Genomic DNA, 21502 nt, shown 5'->3' with positions numbered 1-21502 from the left:
GAGTGACATCCCGTGTCCTGTCTTCACAGCCCTGCTCGGCTCCTGGGGACTCAGCCTGTGGCCCCTTTAATGGAGTCCGTCCACCTCATGTCTGGTCTCCCTCTTTCCTGCTGCTGCCTTGTATTTCCCCAGCTCTACTGTCCTTTCCAGGGAGCCCCACCTTGTCACCATGTGCCCGAGGGAGGACAGCTTCCGAGCTGTCATTTTGCCTCCAGCTGTGTGTCAGGCTCAGTTTGCTCCAGGACCCACGGGTTGGCCTTCCTGTTATACATGGGTTAAAGCATCTCACTCAGCTCTATAAATCTCACCCACCAGCTGAGTTATGCTACAGGACAGGCACAAAACAAAAGCCTTCTTAGGGTTAATTTAAGTCAAATATGGAGAGTCTCCAAGGGTACACCCCATCCTTACGCCATCACGCCCCTTGCCTCTGAAGTTCAGTCTGGCTTGGTTCTCAGGTTCTGAGACTCAATCGGTTTCCACCCCACCCCCTTCACCTTGCTTTGTTTTTATTACACTCTGAATTGAAATTTTAATCACAGTAGTAGTTAAATCATCTAATGACTGCTTCTGGCATATTCTGTGGTTAATTCTGTTGTAAATCTGAATGTTCAACAGAGAAAACAAGTAATTTTATTCCAAGAACTTATTTTGAATAATACACTACTTATCGTCTAATGGAAAAATTCATCCAATTGCACAGGTGGCTATAATTTTATTTATTCTTTGCTTAATTTTCATAATAGCTTGTACGAAATGCAAGGTAAATGAATGCATGTAATATCGGTTAAAAGGAATGCTTTTATTTCATAATACGTCAAGTGGCCATGCAACCCATGGGAATGGGTACTTTTACTCTGATTTGGAATTATGTGATACGTTTCCTACCGCCTGCCTTTCTATGAATATCAATACCACCATTTGCATTAGTAACTGCTCCATTTATATCTGAGGCTTCTTTAAGTCTTCCAATTTACAATAAAATATTAAAGTTTTATGATTAATGAATATTGAGTGCTATTGTTTTCCCTTTGGTTTTAGACAGTGAATGGACAGACAGGCAGACTGACAGGTAGATATTTCTAACATCAACCTTAATAACGGATTGGGAAAATGTAAATATTTAAGGTGGGAGAACAGTTCGTAAACCTTTGCTACAATCTAGGCAACTGATGATGAAAATATGATCTAAGGTAATGGAAGTGGGATGGACATTTTAAGATGGGTTATTTTATTTCAAAGTAAAGAATACTATTTTTTTCTCTTTAAGGAATAATTCTAAGTTTTCATTTAAAATTCATTTGGTTTTACTCTCATATAAAGGAACTGATACATTGTTCTTACATCTGATTATTATTTTTTCAATTAATATATACGAGTGTGTGTGTATGTATGTGTTTGTGTGTGTGTGTGTGTGTGAAAAATATATGCCTCCTTTTTGTAGAAGGCAAGGAAAAGAAAAATGAAAAAGAATAGAATCCTAAGGTATTCTTGAGCATCTGGAAGTCAAAATAAAGTGAGTGGAGGAATTTAGTTCTCAAGATGCTATTTGATAGATTTTGTTGATAGTGTAGAGATTTGTGAGGTGTTTTCTTAATTTACAAACCCACGCTTTGCCTAGAAAACTCTCACTAAAACCACCCGACAGACAGACACAGGAACGCTCCCCAGAAGCCTAAGATCCCCAGACCAGGCTTAGATCCGGAACTGCAGGGGGCAATACGCGAAACTCATTCCCAACATTTCCAACTTGTCTGGGATTTGACAACCCCCCACCCCCCAGCTTAAGAAGCAAGCCTGGAGCCACACAAAGTGTTACTGTGTGGCCAGTCACCACTAGGCGCTAGGAGCTGATGGTGCTCGTGTGAAGGGAGCTGAAGTGACGTGTGTGTCACGCCCCGTCCACACAGCGGTGTGAGCTCACCATGACGCTGTTGTAAATGAAGCCCTTCCGGTGCCTCGCGGGTTTCAGGTGGGGGTACTCCTCCGTGCTGGTGACCTGGATGCCCCACACCTTCTTCCAGGCCTCGTACAGCTGGCCGTGGACCGGGTACACGCCGGAGTGGTGCGGGGCCACCGCGTAGCCCAGGTGGGTGGGGATGCCGTGCTCCTGCGAGGAAGGCAGCACATCACAGGGACGGGGTCAGTGGGATTCAGTTACAGTTGTCGTCACAGCCTCTACTTAGGACTCACTGAATTCTGTGTCTCGTGTGAGAAATACAAAAACTGACAGAGGTGTGTCTTCCAGCAGCTCATAAGCTCACACAGCTCTGATGGTAAATGCTTTGGGCATGTGGTGTGTGGGTGGGGTTAATTCTGAATTCTGAATACAGAAAACTGGGGGGGAGATAGGAAGGGACATGGCCCTTCCTCAGACAGATTAGGAAGAAAAAGTGTTACTTGAGCAAGTGCCCAAATATGAGGTGGAAGAGCAGTGAGTGTGTGTGTATATGTGTGAGCGCACGTGTGTGAGCACATGTGCATGAGAGTGTGGATGTGTGTGTGTCTATGATGTTGAAGACAACCAGAAAGGCAAGTATGAACTGTAAAGCGATGAGCTGTTATTGTTCATCTGAGGGGTTGCAATTAATTCTGTGAACAGTGTAGACGAGGGTGCTCTCTGAGTGTGGAAGGGCACACGTGCTCTGTAACCCAGTGACATGCTAGGATGCATGGGACGGGGGGCTGTGTACTGGGAAGCTACTGCAGTGGTGCGGTGACAGGAGCACAGCACCGAGTTGACGAGGTGGCCAGACAGCCAGGGACAAGTGCCACCCGAGGCCCAGTGATGCTTTACACAGCAAGTGTGGGAACAGCAAGCATTGAGCAGCTCCATTTATTTTTACAAAGCATACACTTTACATGAGATATTTGCTTTGGGTAAACAGTCTATTTTAAAGGAAACAGGTATAAATTCAAAGCAAGAATATGAAAAAAGTGTCAAAGAACAGTGTTATATTGCAAGGTTCATGCTATAGGGCTACCATTTTCTAATTTCTGTGTCTTTGCATTTCTCCCTTTAAATGCTAATCAGCTTTAGAAAGACTTGCTGTAGGACTGACTCTCATCCACTGTGGTTATGAATGACAAAGGGAGCTGACTGAATCAGCACACAGAGCAGGGACTGCTGACCGCTGCCGTTGATGTCGTCTATTACACGGCACGCACCGCAGAACAGCTCATTCTGGCGGGATATGCGAGACCACAGAGCCACTCTGCCTGAGTAATGGCCACATTCGGTGCAGAAGATGGGCCCTAAATGCCCTTCTTTCATGGGATGACCCTCACGTGTAGCACAATTCCTCTCTTCAGCAAGACTCTGGATCTTCTCACACTTACGACAACGAGCGACTCTGTAGAGACTGAGCTTCGAAGGCCATGCTGTGGAATGGGCCGGAGTCTTCTGCGAGGTGCTGGGCAAGCTCATTTCCTGGCGCGTGCCAAAGGAACCTCCTTCTTCCAGGAGTGTGTGCTTTCTGCACAAGGCAAGGTCGGAAAGTCTTTGGAGGCTGCCAGAGGGGCCGGCCACTGCTGTCCCTGACACATCACTCAGGCATGGACTGGAAAAGTGCCAGGGCTCTCAGGTGAGTTCCATGCGGCCCAGTGAATTGTCACAGAGTGTTCTGAGGACGAGTGTCATCGGGACCTGAGATGTGAGCCACGAGGGAGACACAGATGAACTTCCTCATGAGAGACACCTGGGGGCAAAAGTGTGCCAGCCCCGGGGTGTGGACGGAGGCGTGTGACCGCTGCCAGATGGGAAACAGCTTGTTAGCCCTCCTCGCGCTCTCAGTGACCCACAGCGGGGTTTGGAAGAGTCTTCTCCCAGGATTAGAAGGTGCCCGATCCTAACGGTCTCCACTCACCCACTGCAGCCCTCACTTCCCATCACCGTGCAATGTTGTGTCCCCCTCTGGGGCCGAGGACACTCAATACGCATGTGAGTGTCCTAGAAACAAGGGGATGAAAAGAAAATCAGGCAGAGAATTGAAATATCAGACAACTGTGTCTTTTCAGGAAAAAAAAAAGGCATTTCATGTTTGACAGGTAATAAAGTGAATTGTAGAACTTTCATGAAAAACCAGAAGGTAAAAAGCAATTGATTTGGTGAGTACGAAGGAAAGGGCAGTAAAAGGATTTTATTATATTTATTGATTTCTGGGACTCAGTGTTATACTGCTCATAAGGTCATCTTATCACACTGACAACTGCAGCTCAATCAAAACAGTAAATCACGCTAGATAATTATGGGTTTATGCTTTTCCAATTGAAACGATAACACAGAATGAAAAGTAATTCCCCGGTAACTCCTTTCCTGTCATCAGGGGCTTGCTGTACTAGAAACCTTCATCTGTTACTGTGCAGAGCTTAAGACCCACTTCACACAGACTGGCCCACTGAAAAGTGAACTGGGCATCCTACCCACACAGCATCACGAAATGATAAGCTCTGAAAGGCTTTCTAATGCGAATATAGGAAGCATTTGAAATCATACAGATAGACATAAACAATGACAGGATGAACTAATTCAGATATGGCTTTTTGTTATTTATTAGAACAGTGTTTCTCACAGGATCTAGGAAATTCTATGATATAGTATGATATAACACCACAAATATTTACAGGGGAGTTTAACTTGATCCAATTTTCCCAGGCACATTAAATTCCCCGTTGATTGGAAAATGAGCCGAAGTGGTAATGTACAGACTACATAAAAGTAGGGTCACCATTCCTCAAAAAGTAGAATAGAATATACTGAGCACTAAACCCCTAACTGCAGCTGACGTGGTGCATCTAATCTTTCTCTGCACATTCCCACTGATCCTGTCTGTGTAACTGCGTAGTTAGTGCCTGGTCTCCGAGATGTGTTTTTACATTCATAGGTTTTTACAAGGTCTTCTTGGGGAGACCTTGATTACCGTGGGAGGCCTGGATGTCACTACCCATGTGGAAACTGAGGCTCAGGGAGGGGACATGACTTGCTCGTGCTCACAGGTGTTGAGCTGGAATTCTACCCAAAGTTCTCCTTCAGAATCACAGATGGTGGCTTTGCTTTTCCAACAACTTGCTACCAGTGGGACCTGAGTTCATGACAAAAGGGAATCGATTGTAATGCACATTTCTGAACCAGTCCTCATGTACTCTCTAGTTTTACTTGGAGAGGTTATAAAGCAAAATTCTCCATTTCCCAAACTCCTCTGCAGCTGTCATTTTGACGCAAACAAGGTTCGGCCAATGAGAAGGCTTCAGACAGATCTCAGAAAGTGGTTGCTGGGCAGACGCTGGTCTCAGCAGCTCCTGGCTCCTGTTGCCGACACGCATGACCTTGACATCAGGCACCTGTCAGAAGCAGCACTCAGTGCCCGGTGGCCCAGCAGTGGCAGCAGTGGGAACTTACTGCTTTTGCCAGGGTTCAGGTGGCAGCTGCAGGAGTGGTCGCTCCCCAGGGGACCCGTTCCATCTGGCTCTGCGTCCCCAGAGGAGTACAGCCTGGAACCTGCTCCATCAGCCCTTCCAAGGATTTTGGAAGCACTTACACCACTGAGGACATACTCTCTCTGTTGAAAGCAATTCCAAGTGGCTTTGGTTCCTAGCATGGAAACCTGGCTGGTGCAGGTGGTCTTGGCCCCTTCCTGATAAATTTAAAGGGCTCAATGGGTCCAGGTGAGATGTCAGTGGTTTGAATTCCAGGAGAACAGAGGAAGACTTTGCTGAAGCACTGCCCAGCATGTGAACAAGAAAACTCATTGACAGATGGAAACACCCACCCATCTAGCTGCACACAGGCATGTTACCCAAATGACTGTTAGATCGTATGTACTGGTCACCCAACGCCTAGTGTACAGAGGAAATAAATAGGAGACTCGTTTATTTAAATAATAAATGCTGCAGGTATCTGGCACAGGTAACACTGTGGCGAAACCACATAAAACAGGCAACATAAAGAAGGAAGGGGGTGAACTGCATTAAAATAACTTTGCTCCAATGGATCACGGTTGGTGGCACAAGCACCTCTGGACCAACATGCATCGCAACAGCCCTTCGTGAGGATAACCACGTCCTAACAAATCGTCAGTGATCTGCAGGCGTCACCTGCACAGGTGAAAAGCACCACAGGTGAGCGTGAGCAGCGCTCTGATGCTGCATGGTGTAGTCCTTTTTAGAAGTCCTGGCACGCCACAGGCAGCCAGAGAAACAAGGAGAAGATGGGAGCTGGGAGGGCTGGGCTTATGGCCAGGGGACATTCCCTGGGTCTCCTGCAAGCAGCTGCACAGAAACCTAAGGGCGATGGACGTCTTGAGAGGAGAGGGGGAAGTGCAGACAAGAGGCATTGCCCGTTGTTAGGAGCCTGTGTCTGCACTCAGGAGACACGGCTGTGGAAGCAGCCCGTCACACATGTGGGATGTTTTCTCTCTCTTTCCAGTGCTTAGCAGTGTGACTGGGGCATTGCTGGGGTATAATATGTATTTTCTAAAGGAAATAATACATAAGAATGTCATTAATAAATCCACTGTCGATGCGTAATACATGAATATAAAAAAGGAGTACTGAAATGCTCGTTGCATAAATGAATGCCTTGTAGCCAAAAGCTAACCCAGGAAACAGTACGCATTTGAACTGAAAGTCTTGGTTTGTCCTAAATACATAACTCCCAGGGAGCGACTCGAGTGACGGCACTGCTCTCATTATCTATTTTTCCTTTTAATAAGGACTCGGGATCGTATTGTGAACTCTGAGAATGATCCTAGGATCAGCGATTTTTCACTGTGTTTTGGGAACTGAAATTGTCTTCTGTTCTCATAAGTGAAAAAAGCAATGACTATGTGACCTGGAAATTGGCTGGGTCAGTCCGTGCACTGCTCAGACTGAAGCCCAGTAAGTGGTGACAAATCCCGGAGAGCCCTGTGTTACAAATGGAATTTTCTTTTGAAAAAGAAATAGCAAAGCAATGGCACTGCTTCTAGAGCATGAAATTTCAGCAGCTGAGATGTTCCTTTAATATTCTTGACCTGCCGAACGTCTACTTTCTGCCTGAAGGGAACTAACAGAAAACTAAGTAAGTCTCATTCCCACTGTACAAGATGTGGTGGCGTAGGCACGTGTATCACTATTTTTTTTTTTTTTTTTGGCCAGAGTTCTTACTTTATTGACAATCCAAATGTGCCAGGGGCCATTCTAGGTGCCGAGGAAAGAGCACTGAACACAACAGAGAGGTGGGAGTATATGTGTTAGTGGAGTGGGACCAAGGTGATATGAAATTAGTAGGTAACCTGTGGAATATATTAGAAGGTGCTGTGGAGCTATGGAGAAAAACAGAGCGAGACAGGGAGAAGAACGGAGGGGACTGGGTTGCAATGTTACACAGGTCATTCACTGAGGGGTCATGGAGAAGGGGGTGTTTTGAGTCCAGGTGTGACGATGTGAGGGATTAAGCCACATGGACAGACTGGGGAAGACCATTCCAGGCAGAGAGGGCAGTGCATACACTGTCCTCAGTTGAAAGTACCTCAGACATGTTTGAGGAATAAGAAATCAGTTGCTTGTGGACAAAGCAGCCAACAGGGGTGGGAACATCAATAGACAATGTCAGGAGGCAGGGATGCCGCAAACGGTCTCACCAGTTACCTAATGACAACCGAAGGGGGCGCCACTCACACCCAGTAGGCTTCTACAGAGGCTGAGCCAGCAGCATCCCTGAGGAGAGGCACAGTGCAGGCTGTTTAGGTCCCCATATGTCCCTGTAATGACACTGGTATTTACCCTGATTGAGATGCGGAGCTAGCATTATAGAAGAAAATTCTGGCAACTCTGGAGAGCTGGCTGAAAGAAGGTAGGAGGCAGCTAGGAGCCAGTTGGCAGGTTACTGACACAGTCTCGTGAGAGCTAACGGCAGCTTGGAAAGGGTGGGGCCAGCGCCGCTGGTGAGAAGTGGTCTTACTCTAAACGGGGGGGGGGTGAAGGTGGAGACACAGCACCTTCAGTGATGGCAGGTTGCACACAGAACAAAGAACTAGGACAGACTTCCTGCCAAATGAGACTGGGGAGTTGACCAATCACACAGGTTTGGGGAGAAAGACAGGACACACATTTGGGGTTAGACTTCAAACTGGAGATGTCAGGTGGAAGTGAAATAAACAAGTTTAGCATCCGGAGGCGAGAGTTCAGCTGGAGACCTCAACTGGTGTGTTACGGACACATGGGTTTTATTTAGTCCTAAGACTCATGATGATCACCGACGGGGTGGGGATGTACACAGAGGAGAGGGAAAAGGGTAGACCTTTGGGGCAGAGAGAAGGGAAGCAAGCCAGTGACAGGCTGAGGAAGAAGAGTACCGCACATGACATGGGAGGGATGCTGGGACCCTGCGATGAAGTGGGGACAACTCGGGGAAGTGGTGGCAGAGCATCTGAGCTCAGCATGTCAGATGCTGGTAACCAGTGGCGTCCAATGAGAAGCAGGAACCACCCACCTGGTTTAACACAGGGTGTCACTGGTGACCCAGACAAGAGAAGTTCTGGTGGGTGGTGTAGGGCAAACACATCCGAGTGGGTTTGAGGGAGAAAGGAGGACCTGGCATGAGACAGTGAGGGTGACACCTACTGCAGGGAGTTTTGCTAGAAGGAGAGTCTAGGAATGGTGCTGAGGCTGGACAGCGACGGAGCGTAAGCATGTCTGTCCAAAGACGGGGAAAGAGCAGAGCATCTGCGGAGACGCGGGGGACTCGGGGCAGCGGCTTCTGGGAGACATTCTTGACCAGCTGGTAAGGGTGGCACTGACTACAAGGGTGGAGAAACCGGCCTTGTGTGCCCTTGGGATGTCCGGCCACAGGTAGGTTTTTGTCACTGCGAACACAGTCTATGTTACTAAGTGGTACCTATATATTCAGAAAGATATTAAGTAATGATGACATTTTGAGTAACTGCCTATGAAGATAATTCTAACTGTGTTTTTCTGTATACACCTTCCCGTGTTTCTAATGAAAATCAAACCTATATTGCATTTTGGCATCAGGGTGAAGTTGAGGCTGTGGTAATGGGAGCACGCGGGAGTTCTCTTCTAATTGACTGGCTCTTATTTTCAGTAAGATATGAAGGTTGTCGGTGGAGAGTAAGGATGGTAAGTTTCTGGAGAGAGAAGGTACTGAACTGGCTGGGGACAGCAGGACAGTGAGCAGTGTAACTTCCGGGCAGCACTGAGGGTCCAGGGGAGGGAGGTCTGTGGCCGTGGCTTTAACGTGGGGACAGCTGGGTGCAGGTCCAGCCACGTCCAGTGTCAGGGCACAGGCACGGACTGGGCAGACGTCTGGATCAAATGGGCTGAGGCTCTGCAGGGGAGTGCGATGAAGCAGAAGCATGGAGGAGGTCAGGGCATACGCAGGGGCTCGTTTGGGACGACCGCTTCTGGAAATGAGCTGAGTGAGGAGGAATGCGGGGACCCGGGGACGTGAGGGGGCACAGGTGTGGCCTCAGGAGGCGTGGGGGCAATGCCAAGACCGCATGTCAGCAGCTCCGCTCCACTGCGGCCGCTGCTGCCTGCGAAGGTCGAGTTCTAGTTTAGTTCAGTAGCGAGAGGAACGGCACCAAATAGTAAGTATTTAGAGCTTCTAGCAATGCCCGGGACCTGGAAGAAACACTAACATTCGTGATTCCTTAGTGTGTCAGTCAGACAGCGGTGCTGTGCATCCTGTGAGGACATCATCCCTGGCTCACTATCAGTGGAGACAAGAAAAGGAAGGGTGACGCCTCATTGTGGTTTTGATTTGCATTTCCGTGATGATTAGTGATGTTGAGCATTTTTTCATATGTCTGTTTGCCATTTGTATGTCCTCTTTGGATAAATGTCTCCTCAGGTCCTCTGCCCATTTTTCAATTGGGTTGTTTGGGTTTTGTTGTTGAGTTGCATGAGTTCCTTGCATATTCTGGATATTAGCCCCTTATCAGAGACACTGTTTGCAAAAACCTTCTCCCATTCGGTTGGTTGCCTCTTTATTTTGTTGATGGTTTCTTTTGCTGTGCAGAAGCTTTTAAGTTTGATATAGTTCCATTAATTTATTTTAGCTTTTACTTCCCTTGCCTTTGGAGTCAAATTCATAAAATGCTCTTTGAACCCAAGGCCCATAAGTTTAGTACCTATGGTTTCTTCTATGCAGTTTATTGTTTCAGGTCTTATGCACCCTCATACATTGTTGGTAGGAATGCAGATTGGTGCAGCCATTATGGAAGGCAGTGTGGAGGTTCCCCCAAAAATTAAGAACAGAATTATCCTATGACCCAGCAATCCCTTTCCTGGGTATTTACCCCCAAAAATCTGAAAACATTTATCCATAAAGACACGTGTGCTCCAATGTTCATTGCAGCTTTATTTACGGTGGCCAAGACATGGAAACAACCAAAACATCTTTCCATAGATGAATAGATAAAGAAGATGTGGTATATATACACAATGGAATACTATTCGGCGGTAAGAAAAGATGATATAGGAACATTTGTGACAGCATGGATGGATGTTGAGAGTATAATGCTAAGCGAAATAAGTCAGACAGAGAAAGTTGAGAACCATGTGACTTCACTGATATGTGGTATATAAAACTGAAAACAACAGAAGAATAAGACAAACAAATGAAGGAACGAAAACTCATAGACACAGACAATAGTTTATTGGTTACTAGAGGCTAAGGGGGGAGAGGGGTGGTAGATGAGGGTAAGGGGAATCAAATATATGGTGATGGAAGAACTGTCTCTGGGTGGTGAACACACAATGGGATTTATAGATGATGTAACACAGAATTGTATACCTGAAATCTATGTAATTTTACTAACCATTGTCACCCCAATAAACTTTAATTAAAAATAAATAAAGAAAAGAAAGGGGCTCGAAACAAGTGTGCTTAATTCACATCACTCCATTTCACACGTTCATGTGTCATTTTGTCTCAAGCACATGTTGCACCTAATTTATCTTGTCAGATCTCCATTCTTAGTACCTGGATTATGTATACACAGCACACATTAAATAGTTTGTTTTTTAAATCTTCTGCCTGATTGCCTATGTTCATGGAATAAAGGTGGAGTAGCAAGGGGTGTGTGTACGTGTAAGTGCACGTGTGTGTGTGACGTATACATGTTAAAGACAGTGACTTGTCCTTTTTGTCACTGGCTAGACTGTTCTTCATTTTCTAATATGAACATATTTCCAAACTTGTTGGATCTTCCACGATTATACAGACGATGCTTTGGAACCACTAATTTAAACGTATCACCTTGCAGACACAGATTCGCACAAACTATTACTTTCTCTGAGCAACGAATATGTTTGCAATATTATTTTTGAGTCACACTGAGATTTCCCTTAGGAGTCATTCTCCCCCACCCCCCCTTAATGTCAGCTTAATGCATTTATGGGAAATGCTTTAAACATTTGGTGCAGACACGAGCCACCCCTCTGGTTGCCAGTTTCTCCCACACACACCCCAAATACAAGGTGTTCTTACCATCTGTTCTTTTGGGACACCCTGTGCTTCTCTATAAGTTAAACTGAGTCATATCTCTGATTGTTTTCAATTTTTTAGAACCTCTACTACCATGTGAAATAGGTTACATTTCATCAAAAAGTAACTTTATGTTAATAAATGTATATATTAAAAAATACAAATTATGCTCCCTTAAGTAACTGTCTGTAAGGGGATTAAAGTACTATACTTTTCTACGGACATGATGCCATGTTTCCAATAACCACACCACAATATTATATTTCTGTTTTACCTTGTTGAAGTAGCATCGTATTTGGAAATCAAAGCATCAACACAGATCTCTTCTCAAAACTACTTCACTTCCAGCACCGCCCAACCTTCTGCATTATTCACCAGCTACCTCTCTCCACTGTTGACAGGCTAGGAGACAGTTGCTCACATTTCCATGTTACTCAAGTTACTGCAGAAATGGCTACAGGCAACTGAAGAGGCAGCCGCGGCATGGTGAAAATGTCCACCAGCGACAGACAGAGAAGACATAAAGGAAACTATCAAACTGAGAGAATGTTTCAAGCTGAAAAATGCAAAAGAGAAAAAAAAGAAAAGAAAAAGGAAAACATGGTAACTAACCTGTTTGATGAATTATCTAATTTGAATAGGGTATGCTCAGTATACCCTTGGCTCTTGATTATTTCACTTATTTAATAATTAAAAACAAGTTTGGTCATTGAAGCAATAAAATTAAAACCTGTCAGTGAAAGCTAGTTATGTTATTATTGACCATTCCAAGAATCCATTCACAAACTAATGATTGATAAATAGGCATAAAATCTCACTACAATTCACTTGTTATCAGGGAAATGCAAATCAAAACCACAGTGAATTATCACCTCACACCTGTTAGAATGGCTATTATCAACAAAACAAATAAAAACAAGTGTAGGAGAGGCTGTGGAGAAAAAGGAACCCTCATACACTGTTGGTGGGACTGCAGACTGGTGCAGCCGTTATGGAAGGCAGTGTGGAGGTTCCTCAAAAACTTAAGAATAGAATTACTATATGGCCCAGCAATTTCTCTTCTGGGTATCAACTGGAAAAATTCAAAAAACATTTATCTGTAAAGATATATGTATCCCGATGTTCATTGCAGCATTATTCACGGTGGCCAAAACACGGAAACAACCAAAGTGTCATTCGATAGATGACTAGATAAAGAAGATGTGGTATATATACACAAAGCAGTACTATTTGGCTGTAAGAAAAGATGAAATACTGCCATTTGCAACAACATGGATGGACCTTGAGATTATCATGCTATGCAAAATAAGTCAGACAGAAAAAGTCGAGAACCATATGACTTCACTCATATGTGGGATATAAAACTGAAGGCAACAGAACAGAGGAACAAGACAAACACACAAACAAAAACTCATAGACACAGACAACAGTTTAGTGGTTACCAGAGGGTGAGGGGGGAGGGAGATGGTAGATGAGGGTAAATGAGGTCAAATATATGGTGATGGAAGGAGAACTGACTCTGGGTGGTGAGCACACACTGTGATATACAGATGCTCTATTACAGAATTATACACTTGAAACCTATGCAATTTTATTAACCAATGTCACCCCAATAAATTTAATAAAAAAATCTCACTATGAACACCTGTTAAAGAGTGTTGGGCTATTATATTCGGGGCATTCTATATAAATATTCCCTTGATGGGTCTGCACATTTTAGACACTGAGGAAATTTGAATGTAGGCAAATCTCAAAACAGCTTAAGAGAAAAAAAAAATGCAATGGGAAAACACTGAGTAGGGATGGGTTCACACTATGTACAGAAAAACAAAAATGAAAACATAGTGGATTACAGAAAGAAGAGCTTACTTTTCTCGAGTAACGGTAGATCCGCAGTTAAGCGGTGGTTTAGAAGTTTGAGTGCCACAAGTGGGTTCTCTGGTTCCCTTGGCCTTTCCTTCAGAGTTTTAAGAGGAATCCCTTAGTTGTAGCCAATACAACCACAAACTAGCAAGAGATAGGAACGAGGGCCAAAGGCAGGGGGTAGGCTCAGTGGCGTGTGACCCCCTTTCCTGAAAGTCCCACGCCACAACTCATCCTTCCATTCAATTGGCCAGAACTATGTTAAATGTCCCCTACCTGAAATCAAAGCTGATAAACCAGTCTTTACATGTTTTGGCTCCACAAGCAAACTTTGGATTCATTCAGAAGGAAGAATGTGAAAATGGGTACAGTGGTCCCCCTTTTCCCACAGGGGATATGTGCCAAGACCCCCAGTGGATGCTTGAAACCTCAGATTGTACCAAATCTTATATGTACTATTAGTGAACACATCAGTATTGAATTACAGATAGATGGAAGACTGCAAAGAAGATTAGAGTGTCTTGCATCTGGCCCCAACTTGCATGTCACATAACCTTGAAAAAGTCATATGATGGCTTTATCATCATCATCAAACTCTTATTTCAAAAGGAATTGCCATATACTTCTTAAAGAAATCTGGTGAAAATGATGGCAGCCATGGTGATGGTGGTGATGATATGGTGATAGTGGTGATGGTGATGATGGTGATGGTGATAGTGGTGATGGTGATGGTGGTGGTGACGGTGATGGTGGTGATACTGATGATGATGGTGATGATGGTGGTGGTGGTGGTGATGGTGATGGAGATGGTGGTGACGGTGATGGTGGTGATACTGATGATGATGGTGATGATGGTGGTGGTGGTGGTGATGGTAATGGTGGTGATGATGGTGGTGATGGTGATGGTGGTGATGGTGATGGTAGTGATGGTGATGGTAGTGATACTGATGATGATGGTGATGGTGGTGGTGGTGGTGGTGATAGTGATGGTGGTGATGGTGATGGTGGTGATGGTGATGGTGGTGATGATGGTGATGGTAGTGATACTGATGATGATGGTGATGATGGTGGTGGTGGTGGTGATGGTGATGGTGGTGATGATGGTGATGGTGATGGTGATGATGGTGATGGTGGTGATGGTGATGGAAATGGTGATGGTGGTGACAGTGATGGTAGTGATACTGATGATGATGGTGATGATGGTGGTGGTGGTGGTGATGGTGATGGTGGTGATGATGGTGATGGTGGTGATGGTGGTGATGATGATGGTGATGGTGATGATGATGATGGTGATGGTAGTGATGGTGATGGAAATGGTGATGGTGGTGACGGTGATGGTAGTGATACTGATGATGATGGTGATGATGGTGGTGATGGTGGTGATGGTGGTGATGATGATGGAGATGGTGATGGTGGTGATGGTGATGGAGATAATGATGACGAATGCTTTTTGGAACACTATGTGCCAAGCACATTGCTAAGCATTAAACATACATGGACATGTACAAACCTTATCTAATCCTCACAAAAACCTATGTGGTAGGAAATACTATCACCCCTATTTCACATATTGGAAAGTTAAAGCACAGGAATTTTAAGTCATTTGCTAAGTCCACCCATAGTAATTGGCAAACATGAAATCTGAACCAAGACTGGTCTGAAGTCAAACACAGAAGCTTAACTAATAGACTGACAATTAGGTTACGGCATGGAGAAGCTAAACTCGTGTCACAAAATATTTTTATATGTAAAAATAGCTATAGTTTTGTATTTTTCAGAGGATCATGATTTTTCTTCTGTATTTTGAGCACAGTTCATTGTTCTGTATAATATAAACAATACTAATATTTAGAGGAAATATTTATGTGCCTTAAAGCCAAGTAAATTAAGTATTAACAACTCCTTTAAGCCATTATTAGCTTATCTCCTGGGGGAAATCTCTGTTGCAATTGTGTCTGTCATGTATCAGCAGTTGAGAAGAACTGGAGATCCTCTAGCTAATATTAAAAGATGACTGAAATGAATAAAAACTATAAAGAATGACTTCCAAGGCTTACCAAAAGTAATGGTAACAGGTACCCAGGACAAACAGATGCAAGTCTAGATGGATTCATGTTAATGCAGGTTGAGTGACATAAATAGTTCATTTCCTTCAATTACCATGCCCAATATTACAGTGCATTTTGTAGGTATTATTTATTCCTTTGAGGTTAAACATGTTCAGAAATAAAACAGCGACTGGACAGAAAAAAAGATGCTGCAGCTAAGATAGAAATTATGGAGGTAGGTGCATCTATCTGATGCTGCCTTCTGCTAGAAAAGTCAAACAGATAGTAAGTATCATAGAGACTTCCCGTCTAAGGGACATTTTTTCATCTACCTGCCAATAACAGACCAGCAAGTCCAGGACTTATCACGATACCACACATGACAAGAAAAGCCATTTTTCCCCTCTAAATCCTTTGCATACAGTATGAATATTAATAGCTAATGAAATACCCATTGTAATTTGCAGAAAAAAAGTTCCTGCTACTCTTCGTATTGTAGGTTTGGTGAGAACAGGAGTTCGAGCCTTAGCGAGAGCTTGAATAAACTAGCTAGGAACTTGACTGAACAATATCATCCTACTTGTAAACTCCTGTCTGCTGCCAGTGGGTAGCTAAAAGAGAAGTCACAATATTTCCACCTGTTAGCAGCACTGACCACTATGCCATTGACACACGTCAATTGTCCATATTAATCCTTAAGTTTTATGCAATTGCATAGGTCAGGGATGATTTGTAGAAGGAAAGTCCTGTGTTCTGCAACAGCATTCATCTTTGCAGATGTCACTTGTATATTACAGTAGTACCTCGGTTTTCGAATGTCTCTGTTGACGAACATTTTGGTTTACGAACACCATAAACCCAGAAGTAAATTGTTCGGTTTTCGAACACACCTCAGAAATCGAACATGTCACATGGCTTCCGCTGAGTGCAAGATCTAGAGGCCTAGCTGTCGGCTGTTTTCAAAAGTTTCAGAACTCGAACAGCCTTCCGGAATGGATTACATTTGAAAACTGAGGTACCACTTTACCTTAGTACCTGGATTGTGGTTAACAGAAGGTCATTAGGAAAACAGGCCACACGAGTCGCTGCGCTTCACCTCGGGGAGACGCTGTCTGGCTCTCCCAGCCCTTGCTTGGGGAGCTTATGGGGCCACTGAGGGAACACTGGCCTGGGAACCCCAAGGCGGAGGGTGGGTGTTTGGTGTGGCCGAGCACAAGATGCCTGCAGGTGAGCTCAGAGCGCTCACGGTCACTTTAGAAATGAGCCTGAGAAGCTGGTTCTGTCTGATTTCTGAGCTTAGCGCAACCCCAACTCAGAGACCTGGGAGGTATCAGGGACCTCAGCGTCCTCTGGCCTGACCCCTTCATGTGACCGAGATGGGAACAGGCGGCGAGACTCAGATAACAGGACAATGCCCACAAGAGGAAGCTCTCAACCTTACAAGCCACAGACTAGAAGAGGTGACACAAGAGTGCAGACATTCTGGGAAACTAGTTTAGGCGCCAACAGTGGGCATCACCTCAGCAGACTGAACACAGCAATTGCCCGGCTCCACGCCAGCCATCATCTGTATTAAGAATGAAAACCTTCAGTCCTTGTGAAAAGTGTGACATGATGCTCAGGGTGCATTTATTAATTTCAAAGCAGCAAGTCATGCGTTTGAGAAAGTTACGCTTTGAAATGGTTAAAACTTTAAGTCACTCAAATTCTGAAACTCTTCTGTGACAAATGGATAACTCACCTCTCGTCATACAACATGCCATGTGGACACGGCGTGCTTAAGGCGGCATCTGGAGGCATGTGAGCCTGACTATCCTGAATCAAACACGAAGGACTATGACAAACAATATTGTTGGAGAAAAGGAACATGGTGATGGATGAATGGCATCTGTGAACACAGTCTCCAACAGTACCTAAGAAAGGCATGTGCGTGTAACACAGAGAGCAAAAAAACTAGCAGAGTAATGACGAAGCGTGGTCTCTACTGACCACATCGCACATGGAGACACGTTTAAACGACTAGAAGATGCCTGTGTAAATAAATTCTGTATTCAGTGACAAAGTCATTTAAGTGCTTCTGTAAATAAATGAGCCTCAGTTGTGCTGGCTGGTGTTCTGTAATCTTCCCACTGAGATTTGATCATTTCTTCCTTCCTAAGACCATCTTCCTCACGATAGGTTTCCAATAAGTAGAATTAAATATATTCAAGATCATATGAATATTCCATTTCCTAAACATTTAGCAAATTTTCACTGCTCCGTCTCCCAAGGAAATGTCCTTCATATTTGATTTCACTATTTAATGCACTTTCAGACTTAAAAAACGTTTTTTGCCTACACTGCTTTAGGATTTAAAATATTGATACAAAATTAGATACAACAGACTTAACAAGGAAATTGTTTCCAAACAAAACAAAACACAACACAAAACAGTGGATTTTAATCTGAGGACCCAGCCCAGAAATTCTGGTGTATCAGGGGAGATGACCAGCAACTGGAGCTGCATTTCTTTCATAGGCTTAAATCCAAAAGCAGAGTGGCAACTTTGGTATGAAGAATGAGGAAAACGGGTAACAAGGATTGACCGATCCTTAGGGAGTAGAAACGGGAAATGGCAGGTAAGACAGAACACACGTAATTTACTCTTAGGAAGAAGATTCAAAGGGAATGCTTTCCCTCCACTCCTTACTCCTTTTAGGTTCTGGTGAAGATAACTTTAGATTTAACACAAGATGATGTCACTAAAATATTATTTAAGCCACACCTTCGTAATTTGTTCTCATGGGTGTGTATATAGTGAGGAGAACGGCAGATAGGGACAGGTGCTTACAAACTCAAGGACCCCCAAGCCTGGATGGATGTAGGTCAGCAGTGATTTGTAGGAAGAGGGGGGAACCTTGGGGTCAAAACCCAGAGTCACCAAGCTGGGAGAAGGAGCAGAGCAGGCGACAGTGAAGCCGAGTCGCCACCGAGGAGTGCGTGAAGGAGACACACTGCAGACTTCCATCGACAAAGCAGATAGGGGCCTGCAGTGCAGGGGGCCCGGAACCAGGTGCTCAGGCCCTGGGCCTTCTCAGGCAGGTGGGGGCTTAGTGACAAAAAGTGACAGGGTCTGAATTGCATGTTAACAGCATCACTGTCGCTGCCTTGATGCGAGTTGACACGAGGGCCCACTGGAGACCAGTGAGGAGGCTGTAGCCACACTGTCAAGATTTGATGGTAGAATTCAGGCTTCTGGAATGATGCCGGGAGGAGCTCTGAGGAGCCTCCCCCAGCAAACACAACCATATCTCGTGGAAACTATTAAAGAAAATCTAAAATCTGTAGGAAGTCAACTAAAGACGTACAGCAAATGAAGCAACACCTACTGAAGAAAATCTGTTATACTAAGGTGTAAGAACAGTGAAAGTGGACAGCATTCGAGCCATGGCGCACTCCCTTCCCCACGTGCCTCACTTTGTAGGGACATTTCTGCCCCAGTTGTACATCCAAGAACACTGGGGTTCCTCTCTTCCTGGCGTCCAGGCCAGAGCTATGATTCTCCCTGGGAGTGGCAGGCCGCCCGCCTTTGCGCATCCCTCCTGCTCTGTGTGCAGAAGAGCTGTTCCAGGCAGGAACAGCTGAGCAACTCGGAGCTGTCCTCCCCAAAGGCCCCCTGTGCTCACAGACAGAAGCTTCGTCCCAGATGCAGGGGACTGCGACCCCTGGCCCAGGATTTGTCCTGGCTCCAGCTCTGCTGTAAGGTGGTGGTCCTAGGGCAGGACAGGCGAGCTGAGACCATCAGAGCTGCCACCCCCACGCAGGACCCTGCTTACTTGGGCAGATGAGGCCACTGTCCCCAACCTCAGCTCTGCAGCGCAGGTGCAGAGATTGCCCCGGAGGAGGCAGGTCACAAGGGGACAGAGTTGTGTGTACCTGTCAGCACAGAGCGCAACTCCATAACCGAGTGAGGACCAAGGCTGAGCCGTCTCTTGGTTTGTTCCATGCGTCGTAATTTCACCAGCATTTCTTTTCACTTTTAAATTAAACTTCCACAGCTGATTTACTGTGCAGGCCACATGACACTTAAAGATGTTCCACAGTTGCTCTTTGATGAGTTTGGGTTTTTATGAGAACAATTTAAATGCCAGCATTTTTCATATTAAGAATATTGTGTCTAATTATGGAAAAAGTTATAAAGAGTTCATAAATAACATGCAACATTTCAAAAGGAGGATTCAGAACCTATACTTTTATTTTAAGAGCCCTTCACTTATTACTCATGAGTAAGATTTCTGACTGTTCAATAAAATGTCAAGAAAAACTCACATCATTCTTGAAAAACTAGCATTATAGATAAAAAGGATAGTTTTTCCTTCGGGATATTCTTTTGGTGATATCAAGAGTGGGCGAAAGGTCCTAAATTTTCACCTGGAAATTTGAATGCGTAACCTGAAACAACCAGACAGCAGTTATTCCTTCTTTTCACCAGTTTATTGTGGAGTAAGAATAAATAATTCAGGTTTCTGCTACAGGCACCCTTGTCTTTGTTTGAGAAGCAGATGTGGGTGAGCAGGAACGATTTTTGGAAACTTGCTCAACAAGCACTTGAATGTGAGCCATGCTTCTCGTCCTCGTAGACTTTGTCTGTTGTCATCTTTGAAGTCTTGCTTCTATCTAGTGACGCGTCCAAGCAACTGAATGGCAGCACAAAGGTATGATTCATTAAAAGGAAGAGAATGAAAGAAGTGTTGCCTTACCCTCTGGCAGCACAGGTGGAGCGTCTGGTAATGGCCATAATCTCGGCTGCTGTGTTCGTCAATACAGTGACACTCCGTATGAACACACACATGTGCACACCCCCACAGGGCATACGTGTTCATGGATGAAGCAGGAATGTGCACATGTATACACACACTCACACTGCACACACGTGCTCTTGGGTCAGGTAGAGCACATACATGAACACCTACGTTCACGCTAGTCCGTACATGTGTCTGGGTGAAGAAGGACGATGTAGCTCTTCTCACATGAGAAAACAGGGAGGAAACAGTCTTGCAAGGTATTTCTCTCATGACTTTTAGATACATGAGAACAGAAAATGAACTCTATCCACACAGAATTCAGAGAAATTCTACAAATAAACCATCTCGATTGATTGTTTAACTACTTTTGAAATATCAGTGTGATGCTATTATGTCATTTGGATCATTTTTGTCAATGTTTTCAGAATAACTGTGCTTTTCACTGACAGTCCATCTGTCAGCCAAGGTCATGCTGAGGGAGTGAGGGACGTCAGGATGGAATAAAGAAGCGATTTCAGTGTTTTGGGCTTTTTGGTATAAATTGTCACTTAGCTTGGAAATCTCTTCCCGACATTGCTTCAGCTGCAGCTCAATGAGTATTTCCAGATGGTCACCCAAGTCTGTGGTCCCTGCTGTCGGTGGTCACAGAGCTGCAGCACTGGAGTTGATCAGCGGATTACCTGGTCCAGGGCGTTTGTCTAGCAGATGAGCTGATGCAAATTAATTACCTATAATCTCTGTGGTTTAGAGGATGAAAAAGGGACTCATTACCATTTTGGGAAGAAAACTGAGGCACGAAGACACTGAATGAGTCACCAGCGGCCAGGCCTGCAGCTTAAACGGCCATGTCTCCTTGGCTGCCTCCTACCCGTCCCATCTTTATGCTGTTGGTGGCTTTGGAGTGTCATCTGGGTATGTAAAGATGATAATTTCACAGGGAAGAAATACATTTCCTGGCTCTGTGATTACACTCATGCTGTCATCCTGTGTTTATAGTGACAGGTCAGGTTCTGAATGTCACTGCTGGAAGGAGCTGAGCTCCAGGAGGAAGGCAACGTCATTTCAAATGTGTGTTTAATGGACTTCGTTTTAGTTGTAATATTTTGACTATGCAACATATCGTCAGACTTTTTATTTTTACAAAATGTGTTGATCAGTTTCACTCTAGCTTTTTAGCCACACTGACTTAACAAATGTAAGTGAATGGACTTGAAATAACTTTCAACGTTTTGTTAGAAAGCAGGTTTGTCTGAGTCATTCCCAGTGCTCTCCGCATGGCTTTTAAAAAATAAATTACATAAACAGGTGAAAGCAACCAT

At 44.6% G+C, this 21502-nt stretch overlaps 1 protein-coding gene across 6 annotated transcripts in view; it reads right to left on the bottom strand.

The window, feature by feature from the left end:
• Positions 1–21502, bottom strand: part of LOC109460175 (N-heparan sulfate sulfotransferase 4) — a 281773-nt gene that overhangs the window by 77327 nt on the left and 182944 nt on the right. For 5 of the 6 annotated variants that reach the window (XM_074338571.2, XM_074338574.2, XM_074338572.2 and 2 more), the window contains one exon: positions 1925–2110. The exons of the other annotated variant lie outside the window; for it this stretch is intronic. In XM_074338571.2, the coding sequence (XP_074194672.2) occupies positions 1925–2110 (186 nt within the window). The remainder of the gene's footprint in view (positions 1–1924; positions 2111–21502) is intronic. 6 annotated transcript variants of the gene reach the window in all.

This window comes from Rhinolophus sinicus, chromosome 15 (assembly GCF_057876585.1).
Source record: "Rhinolophus sinicus isolate RSI-liver-muscle chromosome 15, RSI-T2T, whole genome shotgun sequence".
NCBI lineage: Eukaryota > Metazoa > Chordata > Mammalia > Chiroptera > Rhinolophidae > Rhinolophus > Rhinolophus sinicus.
The sequence above is the reverse complement of the archived record's forward strand: the minus strand, read 5'-3'. Positions and strand labels throughout refer to the sequence as shown.